The 12,688-nt window shown below is 37.4% G+C and overlaps 1 protein-coding gene across 1 annotated transcript in view; it reads right to left on the bottom strand.

The window, feature by feature from the left end:
- ADAMTSL1 (ADAMTS like 1) overlaps positions 1-12,688 on the bottom strand; it is a gene marked incomplete at both ends in the record, with an annotated part of 432,351 nt that overhangs the window by 68,903 nt on the left and 350,760 nt on the right. The window contains one exon of the mRNA XM_080637755.1: positions 1,967-2,268. Within this exon, the coding sequence (XP_080493881.1) occupies positions 1,967-2,268 (302 nt within the window). The remainder of the gene's footprint in view (positions 1-1,966; positions 2,269-12,688) is intronic.

Below are 12,688 nucleotides of genomic sequence, written 5' to 3'. Positions count from 1 at the left end.
GGTTTTGACAGGTCAATGCATCAAATAGATATAAGCTTTAAATGAAGGATGGATCCATGAATATTTAGAGAACATAAAGAATTTCAATTATCCTTCAGAAGTCTCACAATACAGAGATAATTTAAAAAAATGCATGAATTTCAAGAAGATTCTTTTCCAAGTAACTGAATTCTAAACAGTATTTACTGCATGGTTTTAACAGAACAAAAAGCTGTCTGCTTTAGAATTGCTTTTCCTGAAAAAAAGAAATCAGGTCTCAATAGGAAATCACAGAATAAAAGGGTGTAAGGGTGAGACACGAGTCTAGGCAGTGTAAGTTCACTTAAAAAATGCCATCAACTGAGATTTTCTGTGTTTATATTTACCAGAATAGAATAATTGCTACATGATATTCGACGACAGCTCTGGGAAATGCAGCCACTAAATGCAGACTGAAATGAATAATTCCTTCTGGTTGCTACTTCTGGAAGGTGAAAGGTTACTTCTGCATCTATCCAGTGTCTTCTCTTGAGACTCCAAACCCAATAAAATTAGTCTGAACAGTCTTGCACCTATGGCTACAAAAATATCTGACTTAGCATCTGCTAATCTGGAAATTTTGGAGTTGACGTCACACAGAAAGAAATCTTGGCTAATAATTTTTGCTAGCAATTGAAAGAGATTAAATTTACAAAGCAAAACATTCCTGTCATAACACCTCTGTGAGTTATATTTGAAAAATACACAGTCAGTATATTCAAAGAAATTACTTAATTTCAGGATGATATTTGCAGAAGGTATTCAGGTTTCAGTATTCACAATGTGTAACAAATGGTTACTCCTCACTAGTAGCCTCCATGTATGACAAATATTCCTGTTGTAAAGTCACTGTTCATCACCACTTATCATACACTAGTGCCGTATTTTTTATGTATGAAACAAAACAATAGTGGTAGTGATCTGACAATCCTCTTTGACCTGCTCTAAACACAGACTGCTGCCACCAAGCTAAGAAAAATAGAAAATCTTTGCACAATTTTCTACTATATGTGGTTTTTGAGTTCGTAACTGATTGTAACTTGTGAATCTGTACAGATCACATTACTAGACATTCTAAAGCGCTAAGCGGTTTCCAATTCTACAGTTTCTATTCTGTATTTATCTATAGTAATCCTTTTTTTTAAATAGCCTAAAACTCGTAATGTAAAAAGCTGGAAAAGTCCAGGTTCAATTTAAAAAATACCGCATTGTGTATATTTCTCAGAATTAGCTAAACAAAATGATAGGGAAAAAAGTGATATCAGAGAACTGTGCATTAATAGTCTATAACATGTGGAACCTGAGACCTTGATTAACTTTGAGAAACTCCAAGTGACAAGGCTGCTAGCTTTAGACAATCACACCATTAGTGCTTTTTTGCCATATGTTTTCTTTTTCCCTGGGATCGGAGCTAATGGCACTTAGGAGTTAGGGAAGCGGCTGAGCCCTTAGAATATCAATAATTTAATGCATCTGCTATGAGAGGAAAATTTATTTCCACATGTTTATACTTGCACAGTAGAAATCAATTGATAAAAGCTGAAATGACAAATGACTCTTAGCCTGTATCACCAGACCAGTTTAACATTCAGCTTTTTAGCTTGAGTGCATGACTGCCTTTTAAGTAATAAGCTTATGTAAAGAAACAGAAATATGTAATACATTGATCACTTGCTGGCAGCCTGAGCACAGACCCTGAAAGTCCTGGGATAAAATACGTTGTGTACATGTTCGGTTTTTTTTTCCACAGTTTTCACTCATGGTTTTCCAAATATGGTTGGACTCAATGATCTTATGGTTGGACTTGATGATCCTACAGGTCTTTTCCAACCTAAATGATTCTATGAATGTAAACAGCATAGCAAAGCAGCATGTCCATGAGCGTTAACTGCAAAGCACATGCTTGAAGAGGGAAATTAAATCCAGCACAGAAATGTTTCACACTTACCTCCTCCACAGGACTCTGAACACTCTGTAAAGCCCTCATACTCCCAGTCATAGAGCTCATCAAATGCCTGCAAGCTGCCATACAGCAGCTCAGATTCCTCTGGGGTATATTCGGTGGCCTCCCCATTGCAGGGACCACTGTAACAGGCTCTCTGAGACACAGGCTTGGGACCCTCACACTCATCAATAGGCAAGTCAGCCACAGACTGAGAGAAAGAGAGGAGCACTTGACATTTCACAAGCCGCACTTGGCTGCCCACTCCACAGGTGACACTACAGGTGGACCAAGCCTCAGGAATAAACCTGTGGGAGGAAGAAAGCAAGGCAAGTTGTGTCCAGAAATAGCTAGGTGAGCAAAAGCAGCATATTCCTGTCCAGGTCAAATTCTGTTCAATGAGAAATAAATGCTTCACCTCATCATAGGGCTATTAAGTTATACACATAAAAGCCATATTGTTGAACAGTGGAAACATTCTCAAGTATTCATGTGGAGTGTCTCCTTAAATCCAGGAGAAAGATACATGCTTAGAGCATCTGTCATGATCCTAGAAGGTCTCAGTGCAAGGCATAGTGCAATCTCCCAATGTGTATCATGATTTGACTAGCTACTTTTTGCTAGTATTCAACATAGATAATCTTTGCCTTAGTTAATATCACAGTTATATCACTAGTAAGTATTGAGCATGCTGCTATTAGTTAAAGCAGTATTATAGGAAAAATAATTTCAATCATTGTTCCTGTAATGTGAAGTCATAAAGAAGAAAAAACCAGCATTTCTTTAGCTGACTTTATTTTTTTTTTTTTTTTTTTTTTTCCCCCTAGGACATCTAATTTCTCTTCTCAATAAAAAAAAAGTGTTCCATTTCTATTCTGGATTTCTCCGGTTGTTGCTCTTGTCTCAGTAATTAGGAACTCTTACATGCTCCAAAGTTTTGCCTCTGAAAGTCCACGCATACTTCAATTAAAGCACCGTACAGTAATTGTTACAATATGCAATCCACCCACATGCCACCACGTGTATGTAGCAGGACCCTAGACTGGAACAGCATAATCTCCTAGAGCAGAAAGTGTGCATCTCCCTACCCACTTTCTGTGGGTGTTAGTAACATCTTGCTATAAACCTGATATACACCACTATAGCACCATAAACAGAAAGCAATAGAAAGAGATGGATTGCATATACTACTGGAACATTTCGAAATGTTTATAATGCTGCTACAAAGATTGCAAAAATCCTTTCTGGAGCAAAGCCCTTGAGACACTAATGATATAAAGTAATGCCATTTCCCCACTCTGTGACAATTTATCTGAAAAAAAAAGGTCAAAGATATATCTTCATTTTGAAAGGATTATACTTTTTAATAGTATAGGTGTGCTATTCATCTTGTTTCTCTAAGGATGTGCAACTGCTACAATACTATTTTGAAGTGGGAAATCTCCTGTTACAGACTAAGCAGTCTATATCAGCCACTGTGACTTAGATATTTTGATTACTTTAAATGTATAACTTCTTGAATTGACAAACTTAGAGGTAGAAAAAAGGCACTGGTCTTCATTAAAATCTGTCTTACTTATATTTTTTTAACATTACAAATTGTTTTGTATCTGTGCTTTGCTGCAGAGCTGCTGTATTCCAAACCAAGAGAGATGATACTTTGCTAGGTGTTAAGATTGCTTATTTAGAAATCCAGAAATACTATGTATACTCAGAATATTTACACATGATGTATATCACATATACAAACACAGGAACAAAAGAAAGAAGAAAGAAAATGGAAGTAGGAACATTATTAAGGCACACTATATACTTTTTGAAATGAGGCTTGATCTATAAATGCCACATATTATTTTACCCTAGTCAGAAACTAGTCATAATGAAAACACTGGAATACCTTCAGGAAATTATGTTTTATTCAGCTTTCTAGGCCTAGTTTCTATATTTTAAGTGATAAATTGGAAAATGTATTTTAATTCTAATATAACTGTTTGCTGCTGAAGAGAGAATTGATAGAATCAAAAGAATTACAAGCAGAAAAAAAGGGGGGAAAACCCTGCACACTAAATCTCTATGTAGGACTTGTCATTAGATACTGAACATTTATGCAATGTGAGTGTATAATATCAATGGTTCTAAATTTTCTACCATCCTAACCCCAGGAAATTGCATATACTCTCAAATATATTTGTGTGGTCATTAATGATTGTTGCCAAATGGTGAGCACAAAACACAAAAAGTATGTGAATAAAAAGCAGTCAGCTCAACGGGTTTAAGGTTTTTTGTTCTGTAGATAGTGTACTATTCACTGCACAGCATTGTGCTTTTCTGCAAACTAACATCTCAGTCTTTTTTGAGAGTGGAAGTAGTGGAATAGGTTCACTGGGAAGCAATTTCTTTTTTAGAAAACAGGAAATGATGCATATGTTTCAGTTGTTATTGCATGTTGTTTAATTAATTCCCACTGTATTAATAGTCCTTATAATAATGACCTTAATAACTAAAACAAAGGTAATAACTAGTTCTAGTAATGTGGCAGTAGTAGCTATCAGCAGAACCCAATTGTGCTAATAGGTGTGAAAATTCAAAATAAAAATGTGCCTCTTGCCTCAAAGAGATTACACTGAGTATTTCATAGCTCTTAGCATACTTCTCAGTGATTAGCATATTGCCACTGCATCAAAGATCATTGTTTATTCCTCTGCACAGCAGACATAATGATTCTTCCTCAAAAGAAAAAACCAGCAGTGTGTCTTCTGGTAGTTCTGATGAATATTTGCTCCTATTTTAGAGAGATCACTACAAGGTGGAGAAGTGAAAGCTGGAATGAGGATCATGACCCTTCTTTCTTACGACTGACTTAACCATATTTGCTGTTGCTCAACAGCCAGAGTGCCAACTGTGTTACAGCATAGTTGTAACATATACACTTGTTTCTTGGCCTGTGGGTGCTTTCATAGTGACGGATCAGCAATCTTTTCCCATACATGAACATCCTTGCAAGATAGTGAGTTCTGAATTTGAAAAAGGCATTGTAGTTTTCAGCGGGTTTTGTTAGATGCCAAGGTTTCACAATTTGCCCAAGATTCTATTCAGCTGAAGGGACTATTGTTGCATCATTTGTCATGTGCACATTAGCATATTCTGGGCTGCAAAATGTGTTCTAAGAACAGAAGGAAAGAAATGTAATGCTACTGACATTGAAGAATTTCTGCAGGAGTCATTCAGGTGTGGTACTGAGCTGGTTTTGGCTCATTTGTGGTGTACTAAAATTACTGAAAATATATTTTAAGGAAATTTTAATATGATTGAAAAACCCATTTACCATGTTTGTACATAAAGCATGTAATACAAAATATTGGTCAAATGTGAAATGCACAGCAGTTCAGCCTTCAGGCTTCACAGCCAGTAAACCTGCAAATACAAGTGAATTGCAGCTGTCCACAGAATTTCATCCACACAGGAACACTGAGTAGATACCACTTGCCCAGCTCAATTTTGCAAGGACTATTTGCACTTGTATTATTATTCATGTTTACACATGAGAATGCCCCTTTCAGACAATAGTGTGTCTAGTGTTTTTAAAAAAAGTCCTCTTTTTAAATTATATAAAGAGGTATTGTAGACTAAAATGTGCTATGCAATGATCACTTGTACATAAAGGCAGCAAAAGTGATGTCAAAATTTGAGAACAGCAATGACAGCGGCAGTGCCCAGTCTTAGGAAAATTATTCGTTTTCTTATATCTCTGGGCACAGTTAAGGACTGGTGTATATTCACCTCCATATGGCAACATACATGGAATTGGGAAAGTCAGAAAAGGAGAAGCACAGAGTCAGTGCTTAACAATGGGAGTTATCCCACAGTAGGTTATAGTGGGTTCAGGATGAGACCCATGAAAAGCCCTGCTGAGTTTTATGAAGATCTCCAGGACAATGTAAATAGCCAAAACCTCTTCTGACTCAGACTTGTGTTCCTACAATGTGTGCGATGAAGTAAAAAACCCCAACTGTATATAGACTGATGTCCTTTGAGCTGTGGATGAAAACAGTTTATTTTATTCACTGCTACTTAATCACACATTGCACATAATTTTTATTGCTTAATGCTTTGGTTTTGTTTTTTGTTTTTATATGCATGGTTCAGACAAACACTGAAGTTTTGAGAACTGCACACACCAGTAAAACTGAGTGTTCAAAGGCACAGACATTCACCTATTAAGGCATCTAAAATCAGATACTGCTGGTGAAATAAAATGCTCAGTGGTTTATTCAAAGGCTTAGAAATTTTCTATGACAGAACCTAGAACTGAGCTCAGACTTCCAGATTGTTTTTCTCCAGCTGAAGTGCAACCAGTCCTTTTTCTCCAGGAGAGGCCACCTTTCCACAGGTCATAAGGTATGGATAGCATCACAGGATGCTCATACACAGCATTGGTAGCTGCTGGTATCATTGTCCAGAGAAGTGAAACAGGTCATGACCACTCATCAATAAAATCTCAAGACTCCAGCTACAAAGTAATGGCATCAGCACCAGCTGCATAGATGCAGTTCCAATCTGAGCGATTACAATTTGTCCCTCTATAGCTTCTTTTCAGTTTAGTGTCAATGTGATCTTTTCTTTCAGCTTTGTGGCACACCATTCTATACTGTTGCTGCTCTCCATAAATTCACCACTGCCTTTCTCCCCAGGGTAAGATAACTGCTTCTGCCCTGTATACATTACACATAAATCTTGAGTTGAGGTGATTGTCTAAAGAGGTTCCTTGAATCAACAGATAAAAATTGTTACCTAATGTTAGGCTGCTGCATTGCTGATCTTTGACTGATCGCATACATAGTTCAATATTTTTTGCCATTAGACCTTAATATGGAGAAGTTTCCCTAAACTTCCTTCTTCCTCTTCATTGCATGACACTGGAGCGGAGAAGAAACAGGTGAATAGTACCTGTATGTGTCTTCAATTTTTTTTTGCAATCCAATAACTATAACATGCTTTATTTTTAAAGTAAAATGTCTGTAGGAAGTTTTAGAATTACTTATTAACCTGTGAAGCAAATACAAACATGGTGATGGAAACTATTTAACAGGGAAAACCAAAATAAATAACTTATGTGTCTTTGGAAACATAAATACCTGCTGAAAAGTAAGAAAGAGATACTGGGTGACTCTGCCACACTGGCCCCTCTGTCCATACCTAGATCCCTGAGGGCTTTGTCCCCCCACTGATGCAGGAATTTTCTTTTGTTTTTTGCTGAACTGGCCCCATCACTATGATGGTGCCATCTGGCATCCAGATATTATTGTTTGCCCTTTCCCCTCCTCCTTCTTTTTATGGCTAGCACCAGGGTTATTTATGGCAGTATGTTAAAAGCTGAGTATGGTGTTAACAAACAAAGCTTTTTTCAAGAGTTAGAGACAGAAATCTTTTAAACAACCCTCTATCACCCATAAACCCAGTCTCATTATACATAGAAAAAATCCTACTTTTTTAATCATGACTGCTGGTCTTTCTGACTCCTGCTGTCATGCTGTGCTGGTATAATGAGCTCCAATCAGAGTCAGACAAAAAAGATACTGGATACTGTGGCTTCTCCCCCTACTTCTAGAGGGAGCCTCTTGAATGGTAACTTCAGAGGTGAACAGCAATAGGAGAGCAATCTGTACAACACAGGACAGCAAGGACTTCTTACCCTAAACCTTTGTCCTACCAAAGATTACAGTATTTCTTACCAACCAACTTAAGAGTATTTCATAGTAGTTGTGTTAGCAATTAATATTTAACTGGCCACATCTAGGGGTGTAGCAGGTCAGAAAACCCAAACATAACTATTCCCTCTAGCCTTCAAGTAGCTGGACTCGTTATAATTCATTCTTTGGGCAGCAGAACTGGTGAAGACTGATTAAACATGGGTCTATATTTGAAGGCTAAGTGTCCAAATGGATTCTCTGGTATCTCTTAGAAATCTTAAAGGTTTCTAAAGGACCAAACTCCTTTAGAAACTTTTCCTTCAACTGGGGAATTGCAGGGTGTCAGTTTTCTACCTAGTCATGTAGTTCAGTGAAACAATTGGAAAATACTTCCACAGAATTTCTTGGTGAATATCAATGAAATTTGACAGAGAGGTAAAATTCTCTGGGATAACTTTATACTTCCGTCAAATTTAGTTAATTGGAATAAATTCAGACATAACTAAGAGAAGAGGAAGGCAACTGACAGATAGACATATACAGTCAAAATTGAACTGTAAGACTTGCTTCCTTTAGAAATTCCTGAAGAAATAAATAATGGAAGGCAGTACATGCAGATGGAATAAAAATGAGGCATCTGCTGCTGTAGCAGCACACGTTAGAAAATTATCACAAATTACAGGTAGAAGGACAATAAGTGTAACTTTATAACTCATAGTATGCAATTTCATAACAAAAATTGTATTCAACAGAAACTCATAGAAGTCACAAGACAGCAATGCAGAGATTCACAAATGTGAGGACTCAATGCATAGGAGAAATCTGCTGAAAACTTTCAGCTTTAGCTTTTAAACTTCCACTCAAGAATAAACTTAGAGAAGGACAACAGAAAATGTATACTCAGTGTGACCCGAGCAGTGATCTAGCCCTTTTGGGTGACTGCCCCCAGTTTATATGCTGGGCATGACATGCTGTGGTATGGAATACCCCTTTGGTTAGTTTGGGTCAGGTGTCCTGTCTCTGCTTCCTCCCGGCTTCCCCTCCTCCCTGGCAGAGCATGAGACTCAGAAAGTCCTTGGTCAGAGTAAACATTACTGAGCAGCAACTAAAAACATCGGTGTTATCAGTGCTGTTCCCTGGCTGAAAGTCAAAAACACAGCACTGCACCAGCTACTAAGAAGGAGAAAAATGACTGCTACTGCTGAACCCAGGACAATTCTACAACACACGTAGGTGTAAGACAGTAGGAAACTGATGGTTATGTTCTAGTTTCTACAATTCACAGTCAGAAAAATAGCTGACCACATCACACACTGTCTTACACCTATTAGTGCTTGATCCAACATTTAAAAACTGTTCCAACCTTCAATTTAGCATGCACCTACACTCTGGACTGATTATTCATCAGCCAAAATATGTGGGTGATAGCTTGACATCTCTCAGCACGGTAGGCCATGGAATATTAAATTGAGTCTGCAGAGGTGCGGAAACACAGGGTAAAAGGTGCATTATTATGTAATATACCCTGCTTTTCAACTAGTTGGTGTATTCAAAATCCCTACACAGCCCAATTAGGACAAACAATAGTCTAAAACTGGCATCAAAGTTGATTGTTGATTGTATATTGGTGAGTTCTGAATGTTTCGTCTCCTTTTTTACAGAAAAAACTGTATGTAATGACATAAACAATCAAATAACCATGACCTAAAATGAGTAACTGTTTAAAGGTAGACATTACTGAAAAACACTATTAATAGTGAGGCACCAGAACCAATTATATGTGGAAGTTCACTTCTCAAGTCACTGTCAACAGATTAGATATTCTGGAACAATATGCAGATGGCTATTACAATTTATAGATGGGGAGTGCATGGATGGCTTTTTCAGCACAAGTTTTCTAAGTTTTTGTTTGGTCTTTCTGTCTCATGCCTTATCACTAAAATCATCTGAATCTAAACACAAGGCATGGATATCTCTGAGCTCTGGGAAAGTTTGCATAAAGATCTTGACTTTGTGCCCTTTATTTCAGCTTTTAGTCAACATATATAAAAATCTAGACTTGAATTTAATGTCATGCTGATTCCTCATTAGCCTAAAATAACAATTATACATGTTCCCAGAGCTGTGCTTTGCAGAGAGAGAGAAAAAAAAGTATAAAATGTCACCTCATGGCAGAATGAATTTAGTCTGGACAGAGTCCAACTAGATATTGGACGCATATAGCTGATATGTTAGTACCCCACAGGTATCACTGAAATGTTGTATGAAATGGGTTAAAAAGATGAGGATGTCTTTGTAGAACAGGGTCGTTTTTTGCAACAGAGCAGTGAACTATAAAGTAAGGAGGTGTCATACTAAAAACATTTAAAAATTCTTAAATACCTTTCATTTTATATCTCTTAATATCACAAGTGTTAATATCACAAGTAATATACCCATAAGATTTTCCAGAATATTGTATTAAAATACACATCAAGATAAACAAAAGCCTCTTCTTTCCCTGCATGTTATGCCTATTATCTACAAACCCCTTTTTGTTAAAATTGAAAGCTACCTATAGTCATATATATATGCATATTACCATATCCTTTTTCTACAGTATTGTCAACAGTGTTCACAAAATTTATCAAAAAACTGTCTTGTGTAACAAATTGTTCCAATGACCATATTATCACTATGATCCCTTTGAATAAACCTCCTGATAATACATCTTAAGTTACGTATGTTTCCAGGGGTTACTTACAGTTTGATAAATACGTGTTTAGATAAGTGGTTCAGTAGTCTCAAGAAGAAAATCATAAGAAAATAAACCACATTTACAAATGAAAAATTAGTATGTTCACAAATAGTGAATTTTCTAGGCTTTGACTCTGAATGAATGAACTTACAAAATCTGTGGAACACTAGAAAGAGTTAAAGAGCCCATATTAGATGCTATGTCTCTACAAGTGTATATATATACACACATATGAATATGTTCATTTTTATATGTGCGTATAAGTGTGCGTGTATACGTGTGTGTGTGTTTATGTATATGTATGGCACCTGGATTAAAATAATTTTTATTTTTAGAGCTTTATTATATATGTCTCTAGCTCTGTTTCAGTTTTCCGGTTTCAAATTACTTAAACTCAAATTAACCATGCCAAACCTGCAATTATATTGCATAATGAACAATGCTTTTAGTCCAATACACAGCTGTAGTTGCAATGAAAGATGCTGTATGGTTAGCCACGATGAACTGGATACTAATTAAAGCTCTGTACAGAGATTGTAATTACAGCATGTATTTATCACAGTTCCAGAATAAAAAAATTCAAAACATAACAATAGTAGTATTTTTAGTTTCTCAGTCTTATTGCTAAAGGTATATATGGTACACCAGTTTTACTGCAGCTTCCTTTTCACTGCAATTTCATTAGGCTAAGGAAGACTAATTATCCATAAATGACAATAAACTCAACTCTGAATGAAATTCTGAGGGTGTTTTAAAACCAGTTATTTTTTTACCTTCTTCTACAGTCCTGCTAATTAACAAAATGGAGCACGCGTAGAAACTGCTAAACTGCATTTTCAATGGCACTGTGTGAAGAACCTGACTACACCAGCCCAGATTAATGCAGTCAGATTTTCTTATTGATATATTGAAATGCCAGGTATCAAACTCTAAGTGGAAGTGCTCTTTTCCAGCTTTTTATTGTAATACTTTTTCTTTTTTATTACCTCTAACTATTTTATGCCTCTTGCTATCTCAATGGTAATTTCTTCACAAAGCAGAATACAAATGAATAGGAAAGAGAAAACTTACACTTAAGGGACAAGATAATTTTATGTATTTAAGAGGAAAAGGTACAATTTCCATCATTTCAGGCAGCTCAAATGTAAGGGGAGTGTCAATATGTGTATGTAGGCCAACCTGCCGTCCAAGAGGGTCTGCAGCAGGAGGAAAAGCTACTAAAGGGGTACAAGGTGCTGACTGAGATCTTGCAAAGGTGCCTGGGCAAAGACCATGAAGTAACTAGAAAAGCAGGGAGGAGAAAATCCCTGAAATGATGAGGTAGGTGATAATAAGGCAATCCAAACCATAGGACTAAGGTTTCTAGTTTATTTTCTGCTAAAGTTAATTAATTTTATTTGAATCAGAATCAGAATTACCAGGTTGGAAGGGACCTTCAAGATCATCGAGTCCAACCCATGCCCTACACCTCGACTAAACCATGTCACCAAGTGCCACATCCAATCTCTTTTTAAACACATCCAGGGATGGTGACTCCACCACCACTCTGGGCAGACCGTTCCAATATTTTATTATTCTTTCTGTGAAAAATTTCTTCCTAATATCCAACCTGTACCTTCCTTGGCGCAGTTTGAGACTGTGTCCTCTCGTTCTGTCAGTTGCTGCCTGGTGAAAGAGACCAACCCCCACCTGTCTACAACCTCCCTTCAGGAAGTTGTAGAGAGTGATAAGGTCACCTCTGAGTCTCCTTTTCTCCAGGCTAAACAACTCCAACTCTCTCAATCGCTCCTCGTAGGGCTTGTGGTCCAAGCCCCTCACCAGTCTCGTTGCCCTCCTTTGGACGCGCTCAATCATTTCCACGTCCTTAAACTGAGGAGCCCAGAACTGGACACAGTACTCAAGGTGCGGCCTCACCAGTACTGAGTACAGGGGAAGAATAACCTCCCTGTTTCTGCTGGCCACACCATTCCTAATGCAGGCTAGGATCCCATTGGTCTTCTTGGCCACCAGGGCACACTGCTGGCTCATATTCAGCTGGCCATCCACCAATACCCCCAGATCCCTTTCTACCTGGACACTATCCAGCCACACTGTCCCCAAATTATAACATTGCAAGGGGTTTTTATGGCCAAAATGTAGGACTCGGCACTTAGACTTATTAAATTTCATCTTATTGGATTCTGCCCATCTATCCAACCTATCCAGGTCTCTCTGCAGAGCCTTCCTTCCTTCCAGAAGATCGACACAAGCTCCCAACTTAGTGTCATCTGCAAACTTACTGATGAAAGACTCAATACCCTC

The sequence above is a fragment of the Psittacula echo genome (assembly GCF_963264785.1).
Source record: "Psittacula echo genome assembly, chromosome: Z".
Lineage (NCBI taxonomy): Eukaryota > Metazoa > Chordata > Aves > Psittaciformes > Psittacidae > Psittacula > Psittacula echo.
The sequence above is the reverse complement of the archived record's forward strand: the minus strand, read 5'-3'. Positions and strand labels throughout refer to the sequence as shown.